This window comes from Pristiophorus japonicus, chromosome 5 (genome assembly GCF_044704955.1).
Source record: "Pristiophorus japonicus isolate sPriJap1 chromosome 5, sPriJap1.hap1, whole genome shotgun sequence".
Taxonomy (NCBI): Eukaryota; Metazoa; Chordata; class Chondrichthyes; family Pristiophoridae; genus Pristiophorus; species Pristiophorus japonicus.
Window position 1 is genome coordinate 251,986,319 of NC_091981.1, and position 24,848 is coordinate 252,011,166.

Genomic DNA, 24,848 nt, shown 5'->3' on the forward strand with positions numbered 1-24,848 from the left:
ATTTCAATATCTTTTGAAATTCAAAACGCATCTGATTTTTTTTTAAAATGTAGAAAATTACATTTCAATCAGAATCTGACAGAACTTTTCGTACAAACAGCTCAAGTTATTTTGACTGCACCGTCTCCAATTTTGTGCAGAATGAGTACACCAAAAAAATGCAATTTTACTTTATTCATAACAGCTGGGCTTCAAATATACTCCCCCCTTCTCCATACTGTTGCTTCCTCATCCCCCTTTTTCTTCATAGGAAGATTGAAATGTGGAACTGGAAGGAATTTGGATTACCCATGGGGAACTTAAAACAGAGATGGGAAGTTCCTGACTATCAGCGTTCAATCTCAGTACTGGAAAAGGATGCAGGAAAATGTTAAGAACAATACTTTACACAAGTGTAAATTGATGTTAATGTCAAATCTAGAATATAGATTTCAAATCAAAATGAGCCAAGTATTTTAAGAACATAAGATATAGGAGCAGGAGTAGGCCATACGGGCCCCTCGAGCCTGCTCCGCCATTTAATACGAGCAAGGCTGATCCGATCATGGACTCAGGTCCACTTCCCCGCCCGCTCCCCATAACCCCTTATCGGATAAGAAGCTGTCTTAAATATATTCAATGACCCAGCATCCACAGCTCTCTGTGGCAGCGAATTCCATTGATTTACAACCCTCTCAAAAGAAATTCCTCCTCATCTCAGTTTTAAATGCGCAGTCCCTTATTATAAAGATTATGTACCCTAGTTCTAGTCTCCCTTATCAGTGCAAACATCCTCTCTGCATCCACCTTGTCAAGCCCTCTCATAATCTTATACGTTTCGATAAGATCACCGTTCATTCTTCTGAATTACAATGAGTAGAGGCCCAACCTACTCAATCTTTCCTCAAAAGTCAACCCCCTCATCTCCGGAATCAACCTAGTGAACATTCTCTGAACTGCCTCCAAAGCAAGTATATCCTTTAGTAAATATGGAAACCAAAACTGCACGCAGTATTCCAGGTGTGGCCTCACCAATACCCTGTATAACTGTAGCAAGACTTCCCTGCTTTTATACTCCATCCCCTTTGCATTAAAGGCCAAGATACCATTGGCCTTCCTGATCACTTGCTGGACCTGCATACTATCATTTTATGTTTCATGCACAAGTACCCCCAGGCCCCGCTGTACTGAAGCACTTTGCAATCTTTCTCCAGTTAATTAACTTGCTCTTTGATTTTTTTCTGCCAAAGTGCATGACCTCATACTGTCCAACATTATACTCCATCTGCCAATTTTAGCCCACTCACTTAGCCAGATGCTCTGTCTATGTCTTTTTGCAGATTTTTGTGTCGTCCTCACACATAGCTTTTCCTCCCATCTTTGTATCAGCAAAATTGGCTACGTTGGAATTCTTCCAAGTCATCAATATAGATTGTAAATAGTTGGGGTCCCAGCACTGATCCCTGCGACACCCCACTAGTTACTGATTGCCAACTCGAGAATCAACCATTTATCCCGCCTCTCTGTTTTCTGTTCGAAACATAGAAAATAGGTGCAGGAGTAGGCCATACGGCCCTTCGAGCCTGCACCACCATTCAATATGATCATGGCTGATCATTCACCTCAGTACCCCTTTCCTACTTTCTCTCCATACCCCTTGATGCCTTTAGCCGTAAGGGCCATATCTAACTCCCTCTTGAATATATCCAATCAACTGGCATCAACAACTCTCTGCGGCAGGGAATTCCACAGGTTAACAACTCTAAGTGAAGAAGTTTCTCCTCATCTCAGTCCTAAATGGATTACACCTTATCCTTAGATTGTGTCCCCTGGTTCTGGACTTCCCCAACATCGGGAACATTCTTCCTGCATTTAACCTGTCCCGTCCCTTCAGAATTTTATATGTTTCTATGAAATGCCCTCTCATCCTTCTAAACTCCAGTGAATAAAGGCCCAGTCGATCCAGTCTCTCCTCATACGTCAGTCCTGCCATCCTGGGAATCAGTCTGGTGAACCTTCGCTGCACTCCCTCAATAGCAAGAACGTTCTTCCTCTGATTAGGAGACCAAAACTGAACACAATATTCCAGGTGAGGCCTCACCAAGGCCGTGTACAACTGCAGTAATACCTCCCTGCTCTTATACTCAAAACCCCTAGCTATGAAGGCCAACATACCATTTGTCTTCTTCACCGCCTGCTGTACCTGCATGCCAACTTTCAATGACTGATGTACCATGACACCCAGGTCTCGTTGTTCCTCCCCTTTTCCGAATCTGTCACCATTCAGGTAATACTCTGCCTTCGTGTTTTTGCCCCCAAACTGGATAACCTTACATTTATCCACATTATACTGCATCTGCCATGCATTTGCCCACTCACCTAACCTGTCCAAGTCACCCTGCAGCCTCTCAGCATCCTCCTCACAGCTCACACCACCAACCAGTTTAATGTCATCTGCAAACTTGGAGATATTACACTCAATTCCTTCATCCAAATCATCAATATATATTGTAAATAGCTGAGGTCCCAGCAACAAGCCCTGCGGCACCCCATTAGTCACTGCCTGCCATTCTGAAAAGGACCTGTTTATCCCGACACTCTGCTTCCTGTCTGCCAATCAATTCACAATCAACGTCAGTAAATTACCCCCAAAACCATGTGCTTTAATTTGCACACCAATCTCTCGTGTCGGACCTTGTCAAAAGCCTTTTGAAATACCAAATACACCACATCCACTGGTTCTCCCTTATCCACTCTACTAGTTACATCCTCAAAAAATTCTAGAAGATGTCAAGCATGATTTCCCTTTCATAAATCCATGCTGACTTGGACCGATCTTGTCACTGCTTTCCAAATGCGCTGTTATTTCATCTTTAATAATTGATTCCAACATTTTCCCCACTACTGATGTCAGGCTAACTGGTCTATCATTACCAGTTTTCTCTCTCTCTCCTTTCTTAAAAAGTGGTTTTACATTAGCTACCCTCCAGTCCATAGAACCGATAGACTGTTGGAAAATGATCACCAATGCATCCACTATTTCTATGGCCACTTCCTTAAGTACTCTGGGATGCAGACTATTAGGCCCCGGGGATTTATCGGCCTTCAATCCCATCAATTTCCCTATCACCATTTCCCACCTAATAAGGATTTCCTTCAGTTCCTCCTTCTCACTAGACCCTCAGTCCCCTAGTACTTCCAGAAGATTATTTGTGTCTTCCTTCGTGAAGACAGAACCAAAGTATTTGTTCAATTGGTCTGCCATTTCTTTGTTCCCCATTATAAATTCACCTGAATCTGACTGCAAGGGACAGACATTTGTCTTCACTAATTTTTTTCTCTTCACATATCTATAGAAGCTTTTGCAGTCAGTTTTTATGTTCCCGGCAAGCTTCCTCTCATACTCTATTTTCCCTCTCCTAATTAAACCATTTGTCCTCCTCTGCTGAATTCTAAATTTCTCCCAGTCCTCAGGTTTGCTGCTTTTTCTGGCCAATTTATGCGCCTCTTCCTTGGATTTAACACGATCTTTAATTTCCCTTGTTAGCCACGGTTGAGCCACCTTGCCAGTTTTATTTTTACTCCAGACAGGGATGTACAATTGTTAAAGTTCATCCATGTGATCTTTAAATGTTTGCCATTGCCTATCCACCGTCAACCCTTTAAGTATCATTTGCCAGTCTAGTCTAGCCAATTCACGTCTCATACCATCGAAGTTACCTTTCCTTAAGTTCAGGACCCTAGTCTCTGAATTAACTGTGTCACTCTCCATCTTAATAAAGAATTCTACCATATTATGGTCATCCTTCCCCAAGGGGCCTCGCACAATAAGATTGCTAATTAGTCCTTTCTCATTGCACATCACCCAGTTAAGGATGGCCAGCCCTCTAGTTGGTTCCTCGACATATTGGTCCAGAAAACCATCCTTACTACACTCCAGGAAATCCCCCTCCACCGTGTTGCTACCAGTTTGGTTTGCCCAATCAATATGTAGATTAAAGTCGCCCATGATAACTGCTGTACCTTTATTGCATGCATCCGTAATTTCTTGTTTGATGCTGTCCCCAACCTCATTACTACTGTTTGGTGGTCTGTACACAACTCCCACTAGCGTTTTCTGCCCCTTGGTATTCCGCAGCTCCACCCATACCGATTCCATATCATCCAAGCTAATGTCCTTCCTTACTATTGCGTTAATTTCCTCTTTAAACAGCAATGCTACCCCACCTCCTTTTCCTTTCTGTCTATCCTTCCTGAATGTTGAATACCCCTGTATGTTGAGTTCCCAGCTTTGGTCACCCTGGAGCCATGTCTCCGTGATGCCAATTATATCATATTCATTAATTGCTGCCTGTGCAGTTAATTCATCCACCTCATTACGAATACTCCTCGCATTGAGGCACAGAGCCTTCAGGCTTGTCTTTTTAACACACTTTGCCCTTTTAGAATTTTGCTGCAATGTGGCCCTTTTTGATTTTTGCCTTGGGTTTCTCTGCCCTCCACTTTTACTTTTTTTCTTTCTATCTTTTGCTTCTGACCCCATTCTACTTCCCTCTGTCTCCCTGCATAGGTTCCCATCTCTCTGCCATATTAGTTTAACTCCTCCCAAACAGCACTAACAAACACTCCCCCGAGGACATTGGTTCCGGTCCTGCCCAGGTGCAGACCATTCGGTTTGTACTGGTCCCACCTTCCCCAGAACCTGTTCCAATGTCCCAGGAATTTGAATCCCTCCCTTCTGCACCACTCCTCAAGCCACGTATTCATTGGAGCTATTCTGCGATTCCTACTCTGATTAGCACGTGGCACTGGTAGCAATCCTGAGATTACTACCTTTGAGGTCCTACTTTTTAATTTAACGCCGAGCTCCCTAAATTCAGTTTGTAGGACCTCATCCCGTTTTTTTACCTATATCATTGGTACCTGAATGCACCACGACAACTGGCTGTTTACCCTCCCCCCTTCAAAATGTCCTGCACCTGCTCCGAGACATCCTGACCCTTGCACCAGGGAGGCAACATACCATCCTGGAGTCTCGATTGCGGCCGCAGAAATGTCTATCTATTCCTCTTACAATAGAATCCCCTACCAATGTCGCTCTCCCACTCTTTTTCCTGCAGCAGAGCCACCCACGGTGCCATGGACTTGGCTGCTGCTGCCCTGCCCTGATGAGTCATCCCACCCAACAATACCCAAAGCGGTGTATCTGTTTTGGAGGGTGATGACTGCAGGGGACCTCTGCACTACCTTCCTTCCACTGTTCTTCCTATTGGTCATCCATTCCCTATCTGCTTGTGTAACTTTTATCTCGGTAAGACCAACTCACTAAATGTTCGTTAGCCAATCCTCTATCCATGCTAATATATTACCCCCAACCCCGTGAACTTTTATCTTGTGCAGTAACCTTTTATGTGGCACCTTGTCAAATGCCTTCTGGAAGTCCAAATACATCACATCTACTGGTTCCCTTTTATCCACCCTGTTCGTTACATCCTCAAAGAATTCCAGCAAATTTGTCAAACATGACTTCCCCTTCATAAATCTATGCTGACTCTGCCTGACCGAATTTTGCTTTTCCAAATGTCCTGCTACTGCTTCTTTAATAATGGACTCCAACATTTTCCCAACCACAGATGTTCGGCTAACTTTCCTAACTTAGTCTATAGCTTCCTGCTTTTTGTCCGCCTCCTTTTTTTAAAAATAGGGGCGTTACATTTGCAGTTTTCCAATCTGCTGGGACCTCCCCAGAATCCAGGGAATTTTGGTAAATTACAACCAATGCATCCACTATCCCTGCCGCTACTTCTCAAGACCCTAGGATGCAAGCCATCAGGTCCAGGGGATTTATCCGCCTTTAGTCCCATTTTTTCCCGAGCTACCGGTGCTATCTCTGCACCAGTCACCATACCTGTTGCTCGACTTCTGCCAATGCTGCCTTATCACTGGCCACTACAACAACAACTTGTATTTCTATAGAGCCTTTAACGTAGTGAAACGTCCCAAGGAATATTAGGAGATAAAAATTTGACACCAAGCCACACAAGTAGAAATCAGTGCAAAGCTTGGTCAAAGAGGTAGGTTTTAACGAGCGTCTTAAAGGAGGAAAGAGAGGTAGAGGTGGAGGGGTTTAAGGCAGGGAGTTCCAGAGCTTGGGGGGCCGAGGCAATAGAAGGCACGACCACCAATGGTTGAGCGATTATAATCAGGGATGCTCTAGAGGGAAGAATGAAAGAAGTGCAGACATCTCCGGGGTTGTGGGGCTGGAGGAGATTTCAGAGCTAGGGAGGGGTGAGGCCATGGACGGATTTGATAAATAAGGATGAGATTTTTGAAACTGAGGCATTGCTTAACAAGGTAGGTAGGTCAGGGAGCACAGAAGTGATGCTGAGTGGGATTTGGTGCGAGTTAGGACACGGGCAGCCAAGTCTTGCATCACCTCTAGTTTACGTTGGGTAGAATGTGGGAGGAGGTACAGCTCAGAGGTGACCTCTTCCGTCCTCAAAAAGACCAGGAAAGTCATTAAATATTTTCCTGAATTATTCCCCTCCCCCAATGCAACTCAACAGTTACAAGAAGGTTTTGTATTGCATCCAGACCATTCCAGTAAATTTTACACTACTTAAAAAACCGAGTAAACAAATTAGAATTTAAGCAATGCCAACTTGGTGCCTTTGGATTTTCAGATAATCAAATGAAACGATAAACTAATACCATCTGAAGTTTGGAATAAACTATTCGGCTTAGTTTATTTTTCCCCTTCATCTCCAGTTTTCTCGGCTAAGCCAACATTCTTCCTTCAACCAGCGCCACTTAAAAATAGCTAGCTGCTTATTCATCTCAGTTGCTGTGTGTGGGACTTTGCAAATCTGGCTGCTGTAATTGCCTACATAACAGGGATCATATTTCAAACGTTATCCACTGGCTGTAAAGTGTTTCGGAATATCCCAAGGACATGATGAGGCGCTATTTCAATGCAAGTCCTTTCTCTCTCAGTCCTCTCCTGCTGGTGTACAGTTCCACAAATGTTGGCAGCCCTCTGCTGTCTCACCCAACTGCTCAATATGCAGGTGTAAACTCAAATAACAAGTTTCAGTTGTGTGGTTGGGGTACAGCTAAGCCCTTTCTTGTCCTCAATTATTGTTCAAACACATGTACTTTCCAATAGCAGCCACCGGATAGCAATTGGGAACCAGAATCCTGGCTAATATTTGCCCCCCAAGTTATCTAGAGACACAGAGGCCAATTGTGCCGCCCCCATTGGAAACTTAACTAAGTTCGGTTTACTTAGTGCAAATTTGAATTGAACTTCAGGTCTTCCAGTCTTTATGCCACACCAGACAGTGTTTTTAACTATTTAAAAACGAGGTTATGGTGGGGTGCAACATCTATTGCAAAATTTTTCTAGTCAATGATTAACAGTCTGTTTTCTTTGGAACAGAGGAGCTGAGAGGAGACCTTATATATAAAATTATGAGGGGACTGGATAGAGTAAGACAGGAAGGACCTGTTACCCTTGGCAGAGGGGTCAACAACCAGGGGACATCAATTTATAGTAATTGGGGGGAGCTTTAGAGGAGATATGAGGGTAAATTTCTTCACCCAGGTGGTGGAGGGGGTCTGGTTCTCCCTGCCTGAAAGGGTGGTCCAGGCAGAAACCCTCACCACATTTAAAAAATACTTGGATGTGTACTTAAAGTGTCGTAACCAACAGGGCAACAGACCAAGAGCTGGAAAGTGGGATTAGGCTGGATAGCTCTTGGTTGGCCGGCGCAGACACAATGGGCAGAAATGGTCCCCTTCCATGCTGTAAATTTCTTTGATTCTATGAACAGTACAGAACTCTAATACAAAAAAAACAGCTGCTCTTGTGGTATGTCCAAAAAATGCAGCTTCAACAAATGGAACACTTGAGATGGCAATTCTCTCCTTTCTAAGCCTCCTGACACAGTACGTCAATCCGCAGGGAGGAGTGGGTAGACAGGCAAGCTGCTGCCAGTATGCCCTCCGAATGCCACTTGGCTGTTCAGTGTGTGGAAATGGTCATGGGCGGGCCACCCACACCATTTCCTTTGCTTCGTTCTGCTGCGGGGAAGCACTTCACTTCACTCCTGCAATATTCCAAGTGGGATCAGGATCTCAGAGGAAAAACCAGTCCTGCAGCTTCTGTAATTCAATACTTTTAAACGGGACACGCTGCCTTGTCGCAAGCTTAAAAGTCATCGGTGGGGGCGGGAGGCAAGCCAGCACAAAGTGCTACACGGGGATATCAGTAGTATAGAGGTCAAGTTTCGGCCTGAGTTGCTCCTATTTTTTGGAGCAACTAGTTTAGAATAGATTATCTTCGAAATTGCAATTCTCGACCTTTAGTTTGCTCCAGTAATAGTCAGTTAGAACAGTTTCATTTTAGAAACGATTTTTTTCCCCAAAAGGGGGCGTGTCCGGCCACTTCTGCCTGTTTTGCAAGTTTAGGTAGTGAAAACTTACTTCGAATGGAGTAAGTGTAGATTTTTGTACGCTCAAAAAAACCTTGCCAACACTTAGAAATCAAGCGTATGGAATGAAAGATGGTGAGGGGGGGTTTACAAACATTAAACACTTCACTTTTACAAATAAAGAGCCATCATCAATAATAAATGATAAATAAATCAATAATGAAACCAATAAATCAATCCAAATAAATTAAAAAATGTAAAAACTTAAAAATCACAATAAATGAAAAATTATTTCTACTCACCTATTGCAGCACCGGGGAGAAGGGGGGTGGCGGGGAAGAGAAGATGATGATGATGATGGGGGGCGGGGGTGGTGGGGAGAAGAGAAGGAGATGGGGGGGTGGGGGAGAGGAGAAGGAGATGGGGGGTGGGGGGAGAGGAGAAGGAGATGGGGGGGTGGGGCAGAGAAGAAGAAGGAGATGGGGGGTGGGGGAGAGGAGAAGGAGATGGGGGGTGGGGGAGAGGAGAAGGAGATGGGGGGTGGGGGAGAGGAGAAGGAGATGGGGGGTGGGGGAGAGGAGAAGGAGATGGGGGGTGGGGGAGAGGAGAAGGAGATGGGGGGTGGGGGAGAGGAGAAGGAGATGGGGGGTGGGAGAGAGGAGAAGGAGATGGGGGGTGGGGAGAGAAGGAGAAGGAGATGGGGGGGTGGGGGGGGGGGGAGAGGAGAAGGGGATGGGGGGGTGGGGGGAGAGGAGAAGGGGATGGGGGATGGGGGGAGAGGAGAAGGGGATGGGGATGGGGGGGGGGGGGAGAGGAGGAGAGGAAGATAGGGGGGGGGAAGAGAGAAGATGACGAAGACGCAGGCCCCGCCGAGGACTTCGGGCGGGGCCTGCCCCCAGCGAGAGGCCGGGCGGGCGTGCCCCTCCGACGACAACACCGCCGCCAACTGCCAGGAGTTCTTCGGGCGGGGCCCACACCCAGCGAGAGGCCGGGCGGGCAGGCCCCGCTGAGGCAAGATGCGCAGGCCACTTGGCTGGGGATAGGGGCGACGTCCCTTCGGCCTGGGATAGTGTCGTTGCCCCGGAGTTAGAACGCCGGGAGCTACTGCGCACGTGCACAGCTGCCGGCACCGTTTTTGGTGCAAGGCTGTAGCTCCGCCCCCAGCAGCTCCTGCTGTGCAGCGCCGAGGTGGAAATGGGCCTACAGCTATCGGAGAATCACGAGGTAAGTATTCGGAGCAATTTCTGTTCGATAAATTAGGCGGATCTCTCCAATGTGCGCCGTTCTAGCGGGCAGCTGAAACTTGACCCCAATGTATGGGGACTGCTAATCAGTGCAAGTCCCGAAGTCTGTGCTCCCAGATCAGTCGTTACTGTATCGACTCTTAGCTAGCAGCACATGATTTATAAAATTTAGTGAAAAATCTGACTCTTGACTCAGAGAGAGAGAGAGCTACACAGGACTCTGCACGCAACCAGTGAATCTTCACAAATCACACTCAAAACCTGTGCACTTTTGAAATTACTTTTAACACGACAGCCGAGTTCTACGTGTGAGATGTAAAGCTGAAGCAGCTGAGACAACCTTCTGCAGTGGGTCTCACATTGCTGCACTCCAAAGTTAGTTTACGACTAAACTTGCAAAGCAAAACAAGAACAGAAAATGCTGGATTACTTTTTGTCAGAGCCCAGGGTTGATGACCTTTGGTTCAGTACCCAGTTCTGACGAAAAGGTCATCGACCTGAAATGTCAACTCTGTTTCTCTCTCTCTCTCTCTCTCTCCCCACAGATGCTGCCTGACCTGTTGGGTACTTCCAGCATTTTCTCCAGATTTATTCTGCCAATGCCAAAGCAGTACAATTGCATCCTTTCCTAGCACCTTGAATGCTCAGCATTTTGTTCAAACGATAGGCAATTGTTGCCTTGGCCTCCTCCACTCCACCTATGAAAATGGGACCTTGTTCTATTTTATCTGTCTGCTCCACCACTATTCCATCGGAGTGCATCATTAGTTGCAATAAACCACTGAAATCTATTGAGAATCACTCAATCTGTAATCAGAAAACTCTTGACATTAAGAACAAGCTGCCTAGTGTGATTTCAAATGTTGCAGAAGCATGCCTGGTGATGGTCGAGGCATTTTCACTGCTAAATGCAAGCTGGGTGCAAGCTTTTAAAAGGCTTCTCTTTCATGGAGTCAAGTCTCATCTGGCACTCCCATGAATATTAAGGAATAAATTGAGTTTTTGAAGCTGATTAATTAGTTTGGTATTCATGCGGCCTTAAATGGCTAAATGCACTAGCTGGTGTGGCCAAATAGACCAGGCCTGTTCAGACCAGTTCAGGGCATCTCTGGTCTGTGCTGAGCCATCTGATCTCATCAGCTTGGACAGGGTATTACAATTGGCTTCATGTCCCTGAGCGAAGAAGAGATTAAGAAGTAAATCAACCAGAGTTTTTATTCCCGATTGCTCGTCAACAGCTGATGCGTGTGTGTGGATGTTAAGGAAGGACAGAACAAGATTCAACGGTGTACATTAACAGTCAAACAGCCTGTCGATACTAGTTATCAAGGCTCACACAAGGCGTTTCTGGCAAGGCCAGCATTTATCACCCATCCCTAATTGCCCTTAAGAAGGTGGTGGTGAGCCGCCTCGAACCGCTGCAGTCCTTGTGGTGAAGGTACACACACAGTGTGGTTAGGGAGGGAGTTCCAGGATTTTGACCTAGTGACGATGAAGGAATGGCGATATACTTCCAAGTCAGGATGGTGCATGACTTGGAGACGAACTTGCAGGTGATGGCACTCCCTTGCGTCTCCAGCCCTTGTCCTTCTGGGTCGTAGAGGTCGTGGGTTTGGGAGATCAGTTAGGGTCTTCAGCAAAGGAGGAGAAAATTGGGGCAGGGACAGTTAGGAGCAGGACCCACTTTGCAATGATGCTCAGTCACTACCATATATTTACAGTAAAAACAAGAACTTTTGACAACTTCTTCAATCCTTATTCCCACATTATTTAAAAGATGCACCTGTGACTCTTAAATATCAACACAAGCTCACAAAAATCTGTGCATTCATTGTGTAAAGACCTGGACCTTTGCAGTTCTTTGTCTCCGTCATTCCCTTCAAACTTACACCTTTATGAAAAAGGGATCATCTTAAGAGTGTAAAGGCTGTTAACTCTGCATTTAGTTAACTGTATAATGTTAAACCCATTAGAACTCTTATCACCACAGTATGTGATCTGAGCACTGAAGTTTGTGCCAACAAGATACCTACCGGTTGGAGGAACATTGTCAGTAATTACTAATTACTTAAAAATCAGTTGCTCACAAGCTCAGAATTGAGTTAAGCCTGGTTTTTAAGTGGCTTAAATTAATCTACCACAGAACCATAAATACATCTCCTAAAAATAAAACCAAGTCACCTTTACACCAACTGAACTGCAATTTATTGAAAACACACATCATTAACACATTTCATCAAGTCTCACATCACAGGACCACTGTTGCATGCCTCTCCAATTTATAAAATTGAAAAACAAAAGCTAAGATCCATTACCCGCAGTTCAGGACAGCACCAAGGCCGAAGAGAGCTGGAAATCAGTCAAAATAAACAGAGTGGTGGTGGTTAGGTAACAGCAAGCTTAAGTTTTAAAAGCTGACACACAAAAAAGCCATGAACTAAAAGGGAGAAAGAATAACAGAAGAGAAGATAAAGTTTCAGCGAGTGTGGGATACGGGGAGTAGATGGAGGGAAAGGGGAAGAGTACTTCTGGGAATTGTTTTAAATTAAGAAACCTAGGCAAAAGGATCAAAGCCTAGTCCGTAACACCAACAAACTTGAAAAAAAAGTTCTACAATAAACATCCAAAATTAAGAAAAAATATTTAGCAGCACCGAGTAGCAACACTACTTCAAGCAATCCAAGCAGATCTACTGTGCCAGCATTTAAAAAACACTTCTCCGAGCTTGAGAACACAAACTATATTATGCAGAATCACACGGATCTAATTTAGAATTCAGGAGACATCTCTGCATCAAACTTATCCTGAGGCAGTAAGCATCTCAGTTTGTGTGGCCCTGCACTGGCTCAACATTAAAAAGAGCTTCCAAGTACAGTAACATTCAAAGCTCAGATGTACATTTACATAGCACCTTTCACAACGTCTTGACTTCACAAAGAATATCCCATACCTACATTACTGTAAAATAAAATAAACATCAAAGAAATACGGTCAGTGAATTCTAGTAAAGTGAGAGCAGCAGTTTTAGCACTTTCTTTAAAAAAAACACAAAAATGGCACACGGTTTTCGTAAGCGTTTGAGATATGTAGTTGAAACAGGTGCAAGTATTTTTCTAAGCAGTAAAATTGCCAAAGATATGTGTGACCAGCCTGTCGAGAGATTGCAATCCAGCTCTGACAGCAGCATTCTGTACATCTTCAGCGAACCAGTGTTGAGACCCAGTGCCAAAGCACCATCATTGCAGAATGATTGTACAACCCCATTTTAGAAAGGAAAGGAAAAAGAAAAAAAACAAAGGAATTGCATTTATTTCGGGCCAGAGGACATCCCAAAGCAGTTTACAGCCAATGAAGTACTTTTTGAAGTGTAGTCACCGTTATAATGAAGGAAATACAGCAGCCAATCTCCTATGTCAATGTGATAATGACCAGATAAATCTGTTTTCAATGTTGGTTGAGGGATATATATTGGCTTGGACACCGAGAATAACTCCCCTGCTCTTCTGCAAAAGAAGTGCCAAGGGAGCATTTATGTCCACCCGAGACGTTTAACATTTCATTCGGAAGACCATTCTGATCAGTGCAGCACTCCCTCAGCACTGCTCTGGAGTGTCAGCCTAGATTTTTGTGCTCGAGTCTCTGGAGTAGGACTTTTGACTCAGAGGTGAGTGTGTTACCATCTGAGCCACAGCCGACACTAGCAAGACCAGCAACAAGAACATGGTGGACATTAGGCTGATCTCCAAAGTAAGCCGAGACTAGTTGTATCGGATGCAAGTGCGAATGGGACATTAGTGATTTGTACCTCTAATTTTATGAAGATATTTGCATTCATTTGTTCACAGACTTTAAAAATCTTAGTAAATCAAATCAATCTGAATGCAATCAATTCTTTAAGGTGCTCCTATGATATAGTAATAGTTTCCTCAACAGCTACTTTTAATACATTTTAAATTTCACAGAATAAAATACTCTTCTTCAAACCCATTCTGAATCTACTGTAAATGATCTAATACACAAACCTAGTCATTTTCCAGACTGCCATTAACTAATTTTTTCACTGAAGTGTAAAGAGTTGCAATTCTGGCTAAATTTTTCATAATTTGCAAAATTACATTTACAGCACAGTTCTGGGAGGAACCAAGCAAGTGATTCTCCCATTTACTCAATGCTAAACCTTGCTTTGTTTTCATTCAGTTTATAACCCAAAGAAAATGCTCTAGGTTGCTGGCTGACAGACTTGAACCCAGCTGACAAAATAAACCAGTCAGAAGTTACAAGGTTACTGTACCTATGCCGTCACTGATATCCTTTTCGTTAAATATCGATCAACTGAAGCATTCCCTATGCCACGACAGAACTACATGAATGGGGTCATTATTTTGAGCCAGCAGGTCAAAAAGACAGCATTTTATTATTTGATACATACTACCAAAGTTTGGCCTCAAAAGAGTTAGCCGTGGCTCAGTGGGTAGCATTCTCGCCTCTGAGTCAGAAGGTTGTGGGTTCAAGTCCCACTCGAGACTTCAGCACAAAAATTTGGCTAACACTCCAGTGCAGCACTGAAGGAGTGCAGCACTATCGGAATGGTCTTTCGATGAGGCCCCATCTGCTCTCTCAGGTAGACATAAAAGAACCCACGGCACTATTTTCAAGAAAAGGGGAATTATCAAGCAACATAATAAAAACATCTTTTGATCATCACATTGCTGTGCACAAATTGGCTGCCACGTTTCCTACATTTCAATAATGACGGCACTTCAAAAGTACTTTGGGACGTCCTGAGGTTGTGAAACATGCTATATAAATGCATATTTTCTTTTCTTTTCTGAATTCTGCTTTATTGGCTGTGCCAAAACACTTCAAGAATCTAAAATAAATCTCATCAGAAAGACATAAATTAAAGGAGGTTCTATGTACCACATAGAAGGTCACAGTCAGCATGGATTTATGAAGGGGAAGTCATGTTTGACAATTTTGCTATAGAGTTCTTTGAGGATGTAACAAACAGGGTGGATGAAGGGGAACCAGTAGATGTGGTGTATTTGGACTTCCAGAAGGCATTTGACAAGGTGTCACATAAAAGGTTACTGCACAAGATAAAAGTTCACGGGGTTGGGGGTGATATATTAGCATGGATAGAGGATTGGCTGACTAACAGAAAACAGAGAGTCGGGATAAATGGTTCATTCTCTGGTTGACAATCAGTAACGAGTGGGGTGCCGCAGGGATCAGTACTAGGACCCCAACTATTTACAATCTAAATTAATGACTTGGAAGAAGGGACTGAGTGTAACATAGCCAAGTTTGCTGACGATACAAAGATGGGAGGAAAAGCAGTGTGTGAGGAGGACACAAAAATCTGCAAAAGGACATAGACAGGCTAAGTGAGTGGGAAAAAATTTGGCAGATGGAGTATAATGTTGGAAAGTGTGAGGTCATGCACTTTGGCAGAAAAAATTTAAGAGCAAGTTATTATTTAAATGGAGAAAGATTGCAAAGTGCTGCAGTACAGCAAGACCTGGGGGTACTTGTGCATGAAACACAAAAGGATAGTATGCAGGTACAGCAAGTGATCAGGAAGGCCAATGCTATCTTGGCCTTTATTGCAAAGGGGATGCAGAATAAAAGCAGGGAAGTCTTGCTATAGCTATACAAGGTTTTGGTGAGGCCACACCTGGAATACTGTGTGCAGTTTTGTTTTCCATATTTACGAAAGGATATACTTGCTTTGGAGGCAATTCAGAGAAGGTTCACTAGGTTGATTCCGAAGATGAGGGGGTTGACTTATGAGTTAAGGTTGAGTTGGTTGGGCCTCTACTCACTGGAATTCAGAAGAATGAGAGGTGATCTTATCGAAACATATAGGATTATGAGGGTGCTTGACAAGGTGGATGCAGAGAGGATGTTTCCACTGATGGGGGAGACTAGAACTAGAGGGCATGATCTTAGAATAAGGGGGCGCCCATTTAAAACAGAGAAGGGGAGAAATTTCTTCTCAGAGGGTTGTAAATCTGTGGAATTCGCTGCCTCATAGAGTGTGGAAGATGGGGCATTGAATAAAGTTAAGACAGAAATAGACAGTTTCTTAAACGATAAAAGGGATAAGGGGTTATGGGAAACGGGCGGGGAAGTGGAGCTGAGTCCATGATCAGATCAGCCATGATCTTATTGAATGGCAGAGCAGGTTCGAGGGGCTGTATGACCTACTCCTGTTCCTTTTTCTTATGTTCTTATGTTCTTACTGTCCCAAATTGAAATGCTCAGATTCAAGCACTATTGTGGTGTAATGATACAGAAGAAATTATTTGTTAATTGTGTATCATTGCATCGGCAAAATCTAAGCGCTGTATCAATGGTACAATTAAACAACCACTTAAATAGGGAAGTGGGCAAGTCTGCAAGATGGAGTTGTAAGCTAATAATCGGCTGCTAAATATAAAAGCTTCTTTTCAACCAAAATAAATCTAATTGTTTTTCCTTTATCATCGGACAAACGCTCTACAGTAAATATGGAAATCTCCACACAGTAGTAGTGAGGTTGGGGACAACATCAAACAAGAAATTAGGGATGCGTGCAATAAAGGTACAGCAGTTATCATGGGCGACTTTAATCTACATATTGATTGGGCTAACCAAAATGGTAGCAATGCGGTGGAGGAGGATTTCCTGGAGTGTATTAGGGATGGTTTTCTAGACCAATATGTCGAGGAACCAACTAGAGGGCTGGCCAGCCTAGACTGGGTGTTGTATAACGAGAGGATTAATTAGCAATCTTGTTGTGTAAGGCCCTTGGGGAAGGGTGACCATAATATGGTAGAATTCTTTATTAAGATGGAGAGCGACACAGTTAATTCAGAGATTAGGGTGCTGAACTTAAGGAAAGGAAACTTCGATGGTATGAGATGTGAATTGGCTTGAATAGACTGGCGAGTGATACTTAAAGGGTTGACGGTGGATAGGCAATTGCAAACATTTAAAGATCACATGGATGAACTTCAAAAATTGTACATCCCTGTCTGGAGTAAACATAAAAGAGGGAAGGTAGCTCAACTGTGGCAAATAAGGGAAATTAAGGATTGTGTTAAATCCAAGGAAGAGACATATAAATTGGCCAGAAAAAGCAGCAAACCTGAGGACTGGGAAAATTTTATAATACAGCAGAGGACAAAGGGTTTAATTAGGAGGGGGAAAATAGAGTACAAGAGGAAGCTTGCTGGGAACATAAAAACTGACTGCAAAAGCTTTTATAGATGTGAAGAGAAAAAGATTAGTGAAAACAAACGTACGTTCCTTGCAGTCAGATTCAGGTGAATTTATAATGGGGAACAAAGAAATGGCGGACCAGTTAAACAAATACTTTGGTTCTGTTTTCACGAAGAAATACACAAATAACCTCCTGGAAATACTAGGGGACCGAGGATTTAGTGAGAAGGAGGAACTGAAGGAAATCATTATTAGGCGGGAAATCGTGTTAGAGAAATTGATGGGATTGAAGGCCGATAAATCCCCGGGGCCTGATAGTCTGCATCCCAGAGTACTTAAGGAAGTAGCCCTAGAAATAGTGGATGCATTGGTGATCATTTTCCAACAGTCGATCGACTCTGGATCAGTTCCGATGGACTAGAGGGTAGCTAATGTAACACCACTTTTTAAAGAAAGGAGGGAGAGAGAAAACGGGTAATTATAGACCGGTTAGCCTGACATTGGTAGTGGGGAAAATGTTGGAATCAATTATTAAAGATGAAATAGCAGCACATTTGGAAAGCAGTGACGGGATCGATCCAAGTCGGCATGGATTTATGAAAGGGAAATCCTGCTCGACAAATCTTCTAGAATTTTTTGAGGATGTAACTGGTAGAGTGGACAAGGGAGAACCAGTGGATGTGGTGTATTTGGACTTTCAAAAGGCTTTTGACAAGGTCCCACACAAGAGATTGGTGTGCAAAATTAAAGCACATGGTATTGGGGTAGTGTACTGACGTGAATAGAGAACTGGTTGGCAGACAGGAAGCAGAGAGTCGGGATAAACGGGTCCTTTTCAGAATGGCAGGCAGTGACTAGTGGAGTACCGCAGGGCTCAGTGCTGGGACCTCAGCTATTTACAATATACATTAATGATTTGGATGAGGGAATTGTGTGTAATATCTCCAAATTTGCAGATGACACTCAGCTGGGTGGCGGTGTGAGCTGTGAGGAGAACGCTAAAAGGCTGCAGGGTGACTTAGACAGGTTAGGTGAGTGGGCAAACATGTGGCAGATGCAGTATAATGTGAATAAATGAAAGGTTAATCACTTTGGTGGCAATATTCTGCCTTTGTGTTTTTATCTGAATGGCGGCAGATTAGGAAAAGGGGAGGTGCAACGAGACCTTGGTGTCATGGTACATCAGTCATTGCAAGTTGGCATGCAGGTACAGCAGGCGGTGAAGGCGACAAATGGTATGTTGGCCTTCATAGCTAGGGGATTTGAGTATAGGAGCAGGGAGGTCTTACTGCAGTTGTACAGGGCCTTGGTGAGGCCTCACCTGGAATATTGTGTTCAGTTTTGGTCTCCTAATCTGAGGAAGGACGTTCTTGCTATTGAGGGAGTGCAGCGAAGGTTCATCAGGCTGATTCCCGGGATGGCAGGACTGACATATGAGGAGAGACTGGATCGACTGGGCCTGTATTCACTGGAGTTTAGAAGGATGAGAGGAGATCTCATAGAAACATATAAAATTCTGACGGGACTGGACAGGTTAGATGCAGGAAGAATGTTCCCGATGTTGGGGAAGTCCAGAACCAGGAGATATAGTCTAAGGATAAGGGGTCAGCCATTTAGGACTGAGATGAGGATAAACTTCTTCACTCTACAGAGAGTTGTTGATGCCAGTTCATTGGATATATTCAAGAGAGAGTTAAATATGGCCCTTACGGCTAAAGGGATCAAGGGGGTATGGAGAGAAAGCAGGAAAGGGGCACTGAGGTGAATGATCAGCCATGATCTTACTGAATGATGGTGCAGGCTTGAAGGGCCGAATGGCCTACTCCTGCACCTATTTTCTATGTTTCAAGCGCCCAATAACTATGAGAGCACCTCTGATGAGAAATATGTGCTCATGTGTATGATGCATTACATACTTCCCTATTTCTAATGTGTTTTTGCTAGTGTCCATGATCTTGTTTAGATCATCATAACCACTGGGAAGCTCTCTTTGATAATCATTAAGCAACAGCTGAAAACTACTCTTGGTAAAACAGCTCACTGCCCAAGAGCTTCATCTGAAAAGGTATACAGATCTATTAAGTTCCCGTTAAATACAGTTAATTCATTCCTTCTGTGCAGATAGATATAATGAAATGCTCTAGTTTGTAACATGTTTCCCAATGCTGCTGGGATAATGAAAATGACTGTAGAAGAGAGAGTCAAAACTTACACATTTTGCAACCCAAGGCAAATAATGCAGATTGTATTTGGATATTGCATTCTGTTACAACTGTGGGGGTGAACAGAGCGAGAGAGGGACTTTGTAAACACCTTCCATTGAAAGTATGAATAATTTGGTTCGTGGCAATGCTAGTCTAAATTATACAGATGAAAGTTATCAGCTTGACAAGTGCCAGATTGGCTCAGCAGTAGCAGCCTCACCCGAGAGGCAGAAGATCGTGGGTTCAGGGCACGAGCATATAATCTAGGTTGACACCTTAGTGCTGCAGTGAGAGCTTTACAATGTCAAAGGTATCATCTTTCAAATGAGATGTTAAACCAGGCTCAGGCGAGTGGGAAAGATCCCAGGGTTCTATTCGAAGAGGAGCAGGGAGGTTGTCTTGGCCAACACTCACTCAACCAACATCACCCAAAATAGATTAACAGCTTATTTATCTCACTGCTGTTTGTGGGACTTTACCGTGCATAAATTAGCTACACACATTTGCCAACAAAACAAAATATATAAGAACATAAGAGATAGGAGCAGGAGTAGGCTATTTGGCCCCTCAAGCCTGCTCCACCATTCAGTAAGATCATGGCTGATCTGATCATGGACTCCGCTCCACTTCCCTGTCGGCCTTGAATATATTCAATGACCCAGCCTCCCCAGCTCTCTGGGACAGAGAATTCCATAGATTTACAACCCTCAGAAGAAATTTCTCCTCATCCCAATTTTAAATAGGTGACCCCTTATTCTGAGACTATGCCCCCTAGTTCTAGTTTCCGCTATGAGTGGAAATATCCTCTCTGCATCCACCTTGTCGAGCCCCCACCCCCCATTATCTAATATGTTTCGACAAGATCACCTCTCATTCTTCTCGACTCCAATAAGTATATAAACACACATTTTTTTCTCTGATGTGCCAATGGCCTTTTCCAGTTCCACATTTCCTTCTTACTTCACTTCCAAAACTTAATACAATTGACTATACCGTGTAGCATCAAAAATGTAATTTAAAAAAAAAAGAGTGCAAATAATGGATGATCTCCCACCCGGCCCCACTCAAACCACAAAAGTTTCAAAAATCTCCATTGCTCATGGTTCCTTTTTGAAACATTGCAACTTGCCAGCAGCATTTGTGGCAGTCACTCCTGCAAAACTGACTGACAGGTCTAAAAGATAAGTAAACATACACAGTGATCAGTCTACAGTTTTAAATAGAGTCGTCCTGATGACATGTTACAAGAGCGAATAGCAAATCAGTTATGGACATCTAAACCCAGTGCTTTATCATTAATTTACTATCGTCTCCACACAATGAACAACATGTTGCCAGTTGGAAGAGCTGAAATTACATCGACTGAATACTTCATAGTATTCATTGTCACAGGACTACTCCACAACAATTGTCACAGGAGGGTGTAACAAAGGAAAGATTCTCCAGTTTGGAAGCACAAATTATGAAGAGAAAGAATGCTCTATAGCCCCACTTTGTAAGTTTTTTTTCTCTCCTTTCTTCTCGGTTCTTCCACCCTAGCACAGCACAGTGCTCCTGATGGAGCCAGGAAAGCCTTTGCAGATGCCACGAGAAACTGTGCGGATTGAATCACCCCTCTAAAATGCCTCATCAGAAAGTTCAGCTAAAATTGGGGGAAAAAAATCGGCAAGACTGAATCTACAGATCCCAAAATGAATTTGAAGGCCACTTATTTTAAGCTTATTTTGAAAGTTTAAGAACTAATTATTTCAAAAAGTAGGAGGCAAGAGACCATGGAGGGATTGGGAAGTATGGGTAAGAATCTTAGGTTGCTTCTCTGGGGTTTAGGAAGCCAGTGGAAGATGCCAAGGACGAGGGTGATACTGTATTACTGTAGATGGTAACACGGGCCACTGTCTACCAGCTAATGTGTAATTTATGAAGAGTGCAATGTGGGGGGGGGGGGGGGGCGAAGAAATAATCAGCATTTCACCCAGTCACGGGGTGATAAAAGCTTGAACTCGGGTTCCTGGTTACAGTGCAATGGAGTCAAGATCAATGCTACAAAAGGAGAAGCAGCAATATTGTGAAAGACTGAAATCTGAGGTTTTTCTTATTTCCTTAATGCTCAATATTCATCATCCTCTTGCAATTTAGTTTAAAATAATTTTATACATTTACCTTTATCATACCTCTGTATAAACAACACTTAAGCATCTCCCTTCAAGGCTGAAAAGCCCAAGTTTCTCGAGTCTTTCCTCCCAACTCAGAGCTCGAACACTAGGGATTAACTTCATGGCCCTTCTCTGCACTGCTGCCAAAATGTTTCCCTTGTACCCCAGTGACCAGAATTGCACACTGTCCTCCAGAGATGGTCTGTCCAGAGCACTCAACAGTTTGGTCGCAAGTTACTTCCTCTAACTTGTATTCTGTTGTTTTGGCTATATAGTTCAAAATTCAATTGGCTTTGCTGATTCCTGCTCTACACTGATTTGGTCTGTTGAGCAGCAAGTCGAGTAACACTCAGAAATCTCTTCCAATTTCATCTTTAGCTATTTCAACACCATTCATGAAATACGTGCCAACCATTTTCCCCTCACATGTGCAGCATTTTGTTCTCGTCGACATTAAATTTAATCTGCCATTGTTCTGGCTATTTGCATATTTCACTGGCTGTGCCATTGCCAGGAGTGGATTTCTGCATCACTTGGTGACTGAATACAGAAGTTTCAGTAATTCTTCAGATAATTTAATAGACGTAAATTCCAGCATTGTTCTCAAGAATTGCGGAAATGTTTTCACCTGCTCCCAATTTTCTTCTATTTTTCTCTCCTCTTCTGAAGGCTTTGATTCATCCAAGGCCATGGCTCCATGATAGCAACTCTCTGCCAATTCCTTGCCCAAGTAGTCATGGTCCCGGTCTCAAGTTGAGAAAGTGATTGGTGGTAACTTATTTAGCCATGAAGGCATCGCAACTAGCCCGGATGTCCAGACAACTTTTGGGTTGGGAGAGCCCTCTGACAGCACTCGAATCCTGATATTTTTCACCCCTCTCTCCCTGACCAAGAACACTAATGTAAAAAAGCACACACTGTTGTGTTGGCTGAAGTTAGCTAATGGATCAGGAATTGAATGTGAAATCTTCCTCGTCTGAATGGCTCTGTATCACACCATTGCAGACCACCAAGGCAACAGCAGAAAGTCTAAAGATTCAAAACATGAAGGTAAATTAAACTTTAAACAAAACAACAATAATTTGCATTTATAGAGCGGCTTTAAACGTAGTGGACCATCCCAATGTGGTTCAAAGGGGCACCAGCAAACAACATTTTACACCGAGCCACATGAGACATTCGGACATATACCATAAGAGGCAAGGAGTGCCTTAAAAGGAGGCGGAGAGGTTTAGGGAGGGAATTCCAGAGCTTCGGGCCTAGGCAGCTGAAGGCATGGCTGTCAGTGGTGTAACAATGAAAATCGGGGAATTGGAGTCAACCATATATCTCAGGGTTGTAGGGCTGGAGGAGGTTGAAGTGATTGGGAGGGGCGAGGCCATGGAGAGATTTGAAAACAAGGATGAGAATTATTTTTTTAAATCGTGATGTTGCCGGACTGCGAGCCAATGTAGGTCAGCGAGCACAGGAGTGATAGGTGAGCAGGATTTGGTGCGTGTTTGGATATGGGCAACAGAGCTTGGGAAAGAAGAAAGTAACTGCATAAAAATCTCTATAATAATCGAGAGGGTACAGACATGATTCACTCGGCTGATTCCGGAGATGAGGGGGTTACCTTATGATGATAGATTGAGTAGACTGGGTCTTTACTTGTTGGAGTTCAGAAGGATGAGGGGTGATCTTATAGAAACATTTAAATTAATGAAAGGGATAGACAAGATAAAGGCAGAGAGGTTGTTTCCATGAGTCGGGGAGACTAGAACTAGGAGGCACAGCCTCAAAATACGGGGCAGCCAATTTAAAACCGAGTTGAGAAGGAATTTCTTCTCCCAGAGGGTTGTGAATCTGTGGAATTCTATGCCCAGGGAAGCAGTTGAGGCTAGCTCATTGAATGTATTCAAATCACAGATAGATTTTTAACCAATAAGGGAATTAAGGGTTATGGGGAGCGGGCGGGTAAGTGGAGCTGAGTCCACGGCCAGATCATCCATGATCTTGTTGAATGGCGGAGCAGGCTCGAGGGGCTAGATGGCCTACTCCTGTTCCTAATTCTTATGTTCTTATGTAATAAAGATTACTTCTCGAAATACAAATGCCAATACGGTTATCAACACTATATAAAATTAGAATTCTCAATTAGACCCATCAAATATAGAAAGGTACCAAAGTTGTGATGAGTTACTCTGAACCAAGAGATTCTGCATTGTGTTAGAATCAAATTACAAGCTTTTTATGTAAAAACTTCAAATATTACTTCAGAACCTTATGTTTGACTATTAGCTAACTTAATTTTGCATATAGTTGGTGCTTCAGCAAGCCAAACACACAAGGCTAAAAGTCAAATCTTTAAATATTAATCTTATTATATAATTTCTAAACATCTAGTTAATCAATGCCAAGGCGTGCGCTCATAATGGCCAACAGGGATTTGTACGTCAATTCAAGATATCACAATTTGGCTAGTTTATTGAACATCAGTGTTGGGGCCTTCATTTACTGCCTCTTTAGTGTAAAAAATGATCAATCTACTGTTTCTGCATCACTACCCTGTTTAATGTACCACGATATACAGCACAATCCAACCAGTGTTCATAAATAACTCATGGTAGATGGATTCTCCAACAGATTTTCATCTTATTCATGCAGGAATTTATATCTTACTAAATGCTTATCTCCTGCATTTTCCATAGGCTAGGATCAGAAACTTATACTTGCTATTTGCTATGAATGGGAGCAGGATGCCACAGGAGTAACAATTACTCTTTTGTGCAATATTGTGCACAGGCTGCTGATCATCATTCCGACCCACAGTGAAAAATACCATGTTGTCAGGCCCCATCATTCAAGCTAAAACTAGTTACATTTATCTGTAGGATTTATAACTATACAGAAACAAAGGAAATACCACAGATAGTCGTGTGTGCACGTGTGTTCTCCCAAAGACATCATTCTTCACAGAAAGTAGTTAACAGTTTAATTTTCAGTGATAAATAGGCATAACATTTCATATGAAAAAGATTTCATTGATATTTTATATTCTGAAGGTCACTGTAACTTCACAAAGGTGCTTACCTAGACAAATAACATTTCTTTTTCTTCAGAATGATTTTTTCAAACACTCAACACTCCGTGCAACACTGTCCAATAATGAATTTACTGATACTCAGCAGACTACACTTTTGATGAGATGTCATCTTAGATTTACAAAGATGATACCAGAACTGAGAGCTTATACCTGTCAGGAAAGACTGAATATGCCAGAGGCTCTTTTCTCAAGAAAAGAGAAGACTGAGAGGTGGTCTAATAGAAGTCTTTAAAAATGTGAAGGGGTTTGATATAGGGTAGACGTAGATGAGATGTTTCCACTTATGGGGGGAGTCCAAAACTAGGGGAATATAAATATAAATGTAGTCACTAATAAATCCAGTAAGAAATTCAGTCGAAACCTTCTTCACCCAGAGAGTGATCAGCATGTGGAACTTGCTACAGAGTAGTTGAGATGAATAGCACAGATGCCTTTATGGGGCAATAAACACATGAGGGAGAAAGGATTCGAAGGATATGCTGATGGGGTTCGATGAATAGGGTGGGAGGAGGGTTATAAACACCGCCATAGTTGGGCTGAATGGT

At 43.1% G+C, this 24,848-nt stretch overlaps 1 protein-coding gene across 7 annotated transcripts in view; it reads right to left on the bottom strand.

Moving 5' to 3' along the window:
- LOC139264671 (partitioning defective 3 homolog) overlaps nucleotides 1-24,848 on the bottom strand; it is a 984,694-nt gene that overhangs the window by 925,873 nt on the left and 33,973 nt on the right. Inside the window, exon 1 of one of the 7 annotated variants that reach the window (XM_070881546.1) lies at nucleotides 21,237-21,344. The exons of the other annotated variants lie outside the window; for them this stretch is intronic. Within the exon in view, the coding sequence (XP_070737647.1) occupies nucleotides 21,237-21,341 (105 nt within the window). The 5' untranslated portion in view covers nucleotides 21,342-21,344. Of the gene's footprint in view, nucleotides 1-21,236; nucleotides 21,345-24,848 lie in introns of those variants that run through there. 7 annotated transcript variants of the gene reach the window in all.